The 8292-nt window shown below is 46.2% G+C and overlaps 1 protein-coding gene across 5 annotated transcripts in view; it reads left to right on the forward strand.

Moving 5' to 3' along the window:
- The window catches only part of Med13l (mediator complex subunit 13L), a 226670-nt gene extending 223432 nt beyond the window's left edge, over positions 1-3238 (forward strand). For 3 of the 5 annotated variants that reach the window (XM_031337649.1, XM_031337650.1, XM_031337648.1), the window contains exon 31: positions 474-3238. In XM_031337649.1, the coding sequence (XP_031193509.1) occupies positions 474-606 (133 nt within the window). In that variant the 3' untranslated portion in view covers positions 607-3238. The remainder of the gene's footprint in view (positions 1-473) is intronic. The other 2 variants (XM_031337651.1, XM_031337652.1) reach the window with 1 other exon arrangement.
- Positions 3239-8292: the final 5054 nt, after the last annotated feature.

The following is an 8292-nucleotide window of genomic DNA, read 5'->3' on the forward strand; positions in this document are numbered from 1 at the left end:
GGAAATGGGAGGTGTACAGATACCTCATTAGCAACTTGGCTTCCGAGGTCTCTGATGGAACACAGAATAAGGGCCTTGTAGCAAGTTAAGCATGGCGGTGCACACCTAGGACCCCAGTTCCCAGGCAAGCCACTAAGGCTGTGGACAAGAGTTTCAGGCTAACCTGGAGTAGAGAGTAAGACCCTGCCCACCCCTGTTGTTTTTTTTCCAGTGACCACAACAGAGTAGTATTGAGAAGCTCAGAAGGCCAAGTGTTGGTAACATATTTGATTCATTCTGAATAAGGCAGTATGATCAGTTTATTCTCATTTTGGCATCTAGCCAACCTGAAACAGTTTCCACTCAGTGGCTTCAAGATCCTGGTGGCCCTGAGGTGGGCATGCTGGTGTGAAGGAATGCAGGGTGGGTCACATGGGCCTCACACACCCCAAGCTGTGTGGCCCGGAAGCTGACCTCTGTGCTCTCCCTGGCAGGTTTGTGCTGGAGCAGTACAATGCCCTATCCTGGCTCACGTGCAACCCAGCCACCCAGGACCGCACTTCCTGCCTTCCTGTCCACTTTGTGGTGCTCACACAGTTGTACAACGCCATCATGAACACACTCTGACCGGGAAGCGCTGGTCCCTGCCTCCGCTCCTCCTGCAGCCTCGGCCTGGGAGCCTGCTCCACTCTGCCGATGCCCGGCCTTTCCCAGAGCACTCCCTACCCCTGCACTGTGACGCCTTCTGAGCAGGCACGTGCTCATTCTGCAGTGTTCATTGCCACAGCGACTCCTTGACGTGTCTCACGAGGACCTAGAAATTTCCATAAGCAGTGACTTGAGCCAATGTGTTTTGTGTGCAGCCTGCAGTCCCCAGGAAGTGGCGGCTGTTGGTGGCTGAAGAGGGAAAGAGAAGAGACACCGTCCTTTTGCACAAGAGCCTGCTCTCAGCCTCTGTTTAGTACCAGGCTGCCCAGCCCTCTGGATGCAATCCTCTAGCCAATGGTGGATGCCTGTGGGTCACCCATACTTCATAACCTGGGATGTGAACTCCCTGTCCCACAACTAAGAGCCAGCTCCAGGACAAGATCTAGTACTGGGGCCTGCGCCTCTCCAGCCTGTCGGGAGGGCTTTAGTTGATGGCACACCTGTGGAGACACAGGAGGTCTGGAGACAGCTGCATTGTTTATTTATTTTTAATTTTGTTGTAAATTTTTTTGCAACTTTGTTTTTTCTAATCTTGAGGACCAGGTACAGTAGCTGAAACCCACTGAGACCCACTGAGACCCACCATAGGATTCTCTGAGTACATACCTCTGTCCTAGAAGCCAGAAAAGGAGTGAGAACAAATGGGGAGACCATGCCTGAAGAGTAATGTAGTAATAACCACCCAGTGGTAGACTCTGGTAAAACAGTTTGTGTGGCCACATCCTGCGTGGGTCACTTGTATACGAAGGTGGTCAGGCTCAGCCCCAAGCTGGAAGCAGGGACCTTAATCATGTCTCTATACAGTCACATGGAAAAATACCTTTTCTAGAGAATTCTTATAGAAAGCCAGCTCTCTCCTTTCATTAGATCAAAAGGGACTCGTGTACATATCACAACCCAAACTGTTTGCTCACAAAACCAGTTACAAACACAGTGAATTTTTTCTGGACCATAGGAATATTGTTTCAAAGAAATAGTACAACTCAACCGTTAAATCAGTACTTGAAGCTGAGCCTCTATGTGGGACTTTAAAAAAAAAAAAAAAAAAAAAAAAAAAAGCCTTTTTTAAAGCATTAACAGCTGACTGAAGTATTTTTGACTCCCTGTCCCAGACCTTAGGGTTGACTTTGAAACCCTGTTTCTAGCCCTTATGTCGTATGTTTCTGTCTGCGGGTGGCAGGTGTGGACTGGCTTCCCAGAGCCTCCTAACAGGCCTGGAACTGAGCCTGGCTCCCGTGGGAGAGTCATGCAAACTAAGTTCTTCCAAGAGACTTTCATGTCCTGGTTATTAACAAAGAAAAGGAAAAAAAATGTAATAATTGATATGATTTTGTAAAAGTATTTTTCTTGAGATAATCTAACGTTTAAAACATTATATTAACATGTGGTGGGAATGTGAAAGCAGAGAAATAACTTGTAAATGGGTGATTGTTCTCTGTCTCACCAACTGGGGGGGTTGCCTTTCCAATGTATAGCTTAAAAAATCTGATATATCAAACCGTTTGTATCTAACATGTACAGTGTAAAGTTGACTTAAAATATCGCAGTGCTATTTTTTCTTATCAGAGAGGAAATCCTCAAGGCCTTTTGAAGAACGTAAGATGACGGAGATGTAAACTTGTATAAAGTCACCTCGGGGAGAACGGACTGTAAACTAGATATTTGTAATCTTTACCACTTGGGATTGCTTCTTCTCAGAGTTCACCAGAACTTTGAATTTCTCTTTCTCTCTCTTTTTTAAATGGGCTGTTTTTACTGCAGGGGCTTTTCTTCCCTAGAAACCCAACTCTACGCAGAAAAAGAGAAAAGGAAAAAAAAACACAAAAAAAAAACAGTAAAAAAGCTATAAAAAGTTTTAAAAGAAGGCAGCAAAGGGTAGTTTTCATCTGGTGTCTTTTATTTAAGTTTTTTAAGTTAAAAGCTGGTGACATATTTATACGTTTTTGTGCAAAAATAAATGAATGGCAATAGATTTAAAAAAATCTTATTATGTACTTCTGTGTGAAAAAGTCTGTATAATATTTCCCTTAAATATGCATTATTTTACTTGTGAGTTTTTTACAGAATTAATCTGAAATGTACAAGCCCTGGATTTGCTACAGAGTGAGAAGTTATTTTATTTTATTTTATTTTATTTTTAATTTTGAAAACTCTGCAGAAATCAGAACTCCTACCATGGTTTGAAAAGGGAGGCGGGAGGGGAGGCGGGAGGGCTGGTCCGGCATGCCTGTATGTATCTCTCAGAGCCTTTTTTAAATGTCAAAGCTGTACATTTCTGGGAAGTTCTGATTTTCTTTTTTGTTTCCTTTTTCCTTCAAGCATTTTGCAGTGAGCTTCTTTTATATTTAGCAGACAATTGGAAAGAGTACAAAACCCTGTGACGTTCATTTAAGAACCACAGCGCAGTGCTGGTTCAATACACTAAAGACTTTGATAAAAAGAAACAATGACAAAGGCCTCCATTTTAAATGTCATTCATATATACCTTGTGGATGAGAGCTATATACTTTTACACACTTTTTTAGAGGAATAAATTATTGAATTACTGAAACCTTGAGTGGCTTTTTTCCCCCTTCCATCCTGTCTCTGTACTGAGATGACACTACTCCAGTTTGTGTGCATGCGTCACAGACTGAACAGCACTGGCCTATAAAGTGCACGTGGGAGTGTATCACCCGCTAAGCTAGTGGCTGTTCCATTGTTCCCAGCACAGAGAGCCTCTCAGGTACTCTAGAATTTGAGTTCTTAGCTTTCTTGAGCAGGGCAGATCTGATCGTGTCTAGTACTGGGAGATTTGCAGACAGCTGTAGAACAAGTAAGAAATCTCTATGCATTCCCCCTTTGCTCTACTGATGTACAGGGCGGTGACAGTAACTTGCCATCTATCATACCACACACAAGCAAGTCCTACTAATCACACACCGTCCGCTGTGATGATGGTCTTCTTTTCTCCAGTAGAGAACCCACTTACTCAGTCTTGGGTTCACTCTCCTGACCATTTGAAACTTTACCCCAAATGGGCAAGCCCCGGGACTTGGCAACTCTTCAGTAAAAATCAGAATAATTTGAAAGGACTTGGTTTTTCATTGTCTTCCATCAGATTGGAAATCTACTCTCAGTGTTTCTAAATTCAGAAAGCAATTTGCTGGGTTGACTCCATAGACTCTGCTGCCCCCCACCCCCCAACATCATTTGCAGTGAAAGGTGAGGAGAGCCCATAAGAAGTGCTCTGAAAGCAGAAAGCTGTGCACCCTAAAAGGCACAGGAAGCCACAGCCAGAGTTCTGGTTAGAGCTGTTGCTGCTATGTACGCATGTGTTTCCATTTGTGGTACCAGCCCCGACATACAAGCGCGCGCGCGCGCGCGCGCGCGCGCACACACACACACACACACACACACACACACACACACACACACACACACACACACACACACACACCAACCCCAGATCTCTGTACTCCAGTGTCAGCTCGCTAAACAGAACTGGATGGGTTCTCGCAGGCATTCTTGTGCCTCTTCCTCACCTCACACATTCAATGGTACTCGCCTGATTCCATCACTGCTGACCTTATTCCTATGGGAAGCAGGACTTCATGTAGCTCACTGCTCAACCCTAGGTGGCAGAAGGGTTTTTTGAAGGTGTTGAAACATGCTGACAATTGGCGATCCAGCCAGCCTTCTCCAACCAGTTTCTGCTTCCCTCCACTCCACCTGTGAGACGGAACAGTTTTATGTCCCCGCCTTGAGGACATCACGGGGCAAGGGATTTCATGCCAACTGAAACAAGTAGTAAGACCCCCTTTGGAAACTGCTCCTCCTCAGTAAAAGGACTGAAAAGCTTCGGAAGACCAGCTATAGAAATACAAGCAATATCCTGAGCTCAGTCTGTTGCCACCGTAATCCTGATAGCTGTGAGAACTAGCTTGACTCTCCTGTGTGGGAGTCCTACCAAGGTGCAGATTTCTAATGCGTCAGCCATGTGCTCTGGATGTTGCAGGAGTCATTTACATCTGCTCTACAGAAAGCCACTACTAGTTACTATTTCCTGTTACTAATGACAGGCCTCAAGGAAAGGCTGTGGTTCCAGATAGTTAGGAGACTGTGGATTGGGTCCTGGGCCTCTAGCTCTGCGTCTGGCCAGATTAACTTGGTCTCACTTCACTTTGCTTAAAATCTTCTAGTTTAAATTAAAAATTGCTCAGCATCTGGCTACAGCTCTAACTAAGCAAGTCAAAAGCCAGTGAGAAGTGCTGATGGTTTGCATGTTCCTCAGTGACTGGGTTCCAGATGCTGACACCTGTGGTTACTAGGGAACCGGAATCCCAACCTCTGACACCTGCAATGGTCTCACATCCTTCTTAGACAAAGGAAAAGAGCAAAGCACACTAGCTTCCTCTTGATGGGCTAACATTACCTGCTTTGGGCCCACACCAACATGAGCTTCTGAGCATCTAGCTTCCTCTTGATGGGCTAACATTACCTGCTTTGGGCCCACACCAACATGAGCTTCTGAGCATCTGAAGTGACCAAGGGCTCTCTCAGGCTACCACCCTGCCTTTATGCCCTGCTGATGCCACCATTGATTGGGATTGTTTCAATCTACCTTTTCCAGGAAGTCAGATGACGCTTAGGAACATTGGCCACACCAGACTAAGACTAGAAACATACAGGCCTGCTCTGGCCACCTAAGGAAAGGCATGGTAACAATTCAACATGTAAAATAGTGTGTAGTCTCCTACTCCAGGTAAGCTCTCCTGAATCGGTTCACCCAGGGTTCTTGTGTCTTCATTGTATTAATGTCCTGTCTGGCCCTCTCTGGTCCAAGACTTGACTGTGGAGGTGGTGTCCACATGGTTGAGACAGGCATACTGCGTCTGGCCTGCTACTCAGCAGATCCCTGCCAAGTTAAGAAAAATTCCATCTCATCAAGTACAGAGACAGATTCTTTCTTGCCTGCAGCATCAACTTGTGACCGTTGAGTTATTTATGACAGAGGAGAGGCTGCCTTTTCCTTGGACCTGGACCAAGCTGAGACTAAGTGTCCCCAAATATTTGAGCATTGCAAACAACATAGACCCCATAACACCTTAAAATATAGCAATGGTTTACCAGAGAATCTACCAACTCATGGCATTGCTGGAGGAGGGTGATTTGGAAAAGGAGAGAGATTTAATTTGTTTCTTTGTGTGTTTTCTGTTTGTCAGTTTTACTTAGAATTTATGGGGGAGGGATGGATTTATCCAGTGTCTTTTTGAGTCTGTGTTTTGCAGTGGAGGGCACGCTTACCTGCATCTAATCTGACGTGTGAATTTACCCTTAATCATTGATTTTCCTAGCAGTTCACTGTCTGATACTCTTCGCTTTTTCCATGCTGAGATTTCTCTACGTTGTCTCGGCTTCTGTCCTGCTTTCTTTCCCTCCCCACCTCATCCTGGAGAGTTTTGTCTCTCGGGTCTTGGATCTTAATTGCATGCTTCATTTATTGCCACACCTGATATACAGGCATTTGTAGCCCTAGGCTTCAGGGTGGGGGTGGGGAGCTCTTCAGACTAAATTCAATACTCTGAGCTTTCCAGGAGGCCCTTCATATGACCTGCTTTGTGTCAGATTCCCAGAGGTGTTAAAAGTAAGAGGTCAAAATTAGACCTCTGTCTTCCAGTCAGGTCTCTCGACTCCTTCATATCCCTTGTTAAAGAAAGTTGTCTTTGGGTATAAACCATTAAGCCTGTTTGACCAGAGCATCTTCTCATCACCCTGTTTGTTTTGTTTTGTTTTTAACAAACATTCTCTCACAGGCTTGTCGTGTCCTAATTTGGGGACAGTTGTCAGAAGAGATGTGATGTGTGCCCCGTATGACTTTACAGTCTCTAGAAGCCACCTTTAAGAAATAAAGAGAGATAAGTGAAAATTCATTCAATTTAACAATGTATTTTATTTTACTCAATGGAGCCAGATTCTTTTCTTCCAGCACAAGTCAGTGTAAAGCCCGGCAGCTGAGACTCTTCCTTTTGCAGCTGGCCTTCAAAGGCTCCGTCTTCTCAGAGACCTTAGCTGTGGCTGCTGATCTGGGTCAGTTGAGGCTCGGGGTGGGAGATGACACACACGTAATTTTGCTTGGTTTTGTTTTTTAATTTAAATTGTAACTAAGTAGTCTTCAGTTGTAAGCCCATTTCAAAAGACTCTGTGCCCACTCTGGGGCACCCCTGGTGCAGAGCCGTAGACATCCAGCTCTTGCCCACTCTGGGGCACCCCTGGTGCAGGGCCGTAGACATCCAGCTCTCGGGCAGCTGATGGTAGGAAGCACCTCCCACTGTGACTGCATCTCTGCCGCCTTCTCTTTGCACTTGCTTATTGGTGCATGCAGGTTTAATGATGTGTCTGCACAAGGGCCCTTTGTTCTGCAGAATGCCTTGGTAGCTGTGGGCCCTCCCAGCCTTGACTTAGAAAACCCAGCATTCTGCTGTGATGGCTTTGTATGTCGCCTCTGGATTCTGTGTTGTACGGTATGCTGCGTTGGCCACCGTATTTTAATTTTTTTGATTTATTCATTTATGTATGAGTACACTGTCACTGTCTTCAGATACACCAGAAGAGGGCATCCAATTCCATTACAGATGGTTGTGAGCCACCATGTGCTTGCTGGGACTTGAACTCAGGACCTCTGCAAGAACAGTCAGTGCTCTTACCTGCTGAGCTACCTCTCCAGCCCTGGACTTTGTTTTTTCATGCTTCTGTTGAACAGGATCATTTTGACCATGTTCATTTGGTTCTGTCCAGCAGTTTCTATCGATATGAGTGCCTGCTGGCTTCCCTTCCTGTGCAAGCTATCCTCTGATAGAAACGGTGTTCCTCTGCTTCTCCAAGCTCTGGTCCCCAACCCTGGGATTTAATGAGTGGGCACTCAAACCCTGCCACACCCAGGGAGGTGCTGGTGAGGGCTGGGCTCTGCACTTACCCTTTTCCTCGGACACAGAATGGTGACTGGGTTGCAGGCCACTCCCAACAAAGGCAGACATGAGGTGTCACATGGACACTTCATTCCATTAGCAGGACTCTCTTCTCACTCAGGTCCTAGCAGTAATGTTCCTCAAGCTCCTATTCTGGTCCCACCTTCAAGGCAGGGGATCGTTTGAAGCAGCAGTGGGTAGTCTCATTGGATGGCAGTCTCTATCTATCTGGCCCTACCCACTCACCTCTGTCATGGGTCACACTTCCCATGGCCAGAGCTTTCCATCTTCTGCAGCTTCTCATCTATCAGTCATCCTTCACCATTCACCCCTGGCAAAGTTACTGTGCCTGATCTCCTGGGGAGATCTGACCACAGGAGTCACAGAGACCCTCCAGACTTGCATTCAGACAGTGGGTGAGGCCTGGGGATCTGTAGTAAATGGTAGTCCCCCTCCTCTCCCCACAGGTGACTCACACCTTGAGAGACTTCTGCTAGAGTTCGTCAGGTAGGTAGGCAATACAGGGACCCTGCTACATGCAATCTCCATGTTGGTGTGAACGGGGTGGGGGCCTGGGGGAGGATAGGGAGTGTGGAGAGCCGCGAACCGCCACACCTCAAAGATGGCGCTGGCTGCCCCCCCCCACCAGTCTGATGGT

Source organism: Mastomys coucha, unplaced genomic scaffold (assembly GCF_008632895.1).
Source record: "Mastomys coucha isolate ucsf_1 unplaced genomic scaffold, UCSF_Mcou_1 pScaffold22, whole genome shotgun sequence".
In the NCBI taxonomy this organism is placed as follows: Eukaryota; Metazoa; Chordata; class Mammalia; order Rodentia; family Muridae; genus Mastomys; species Mastomys coucha.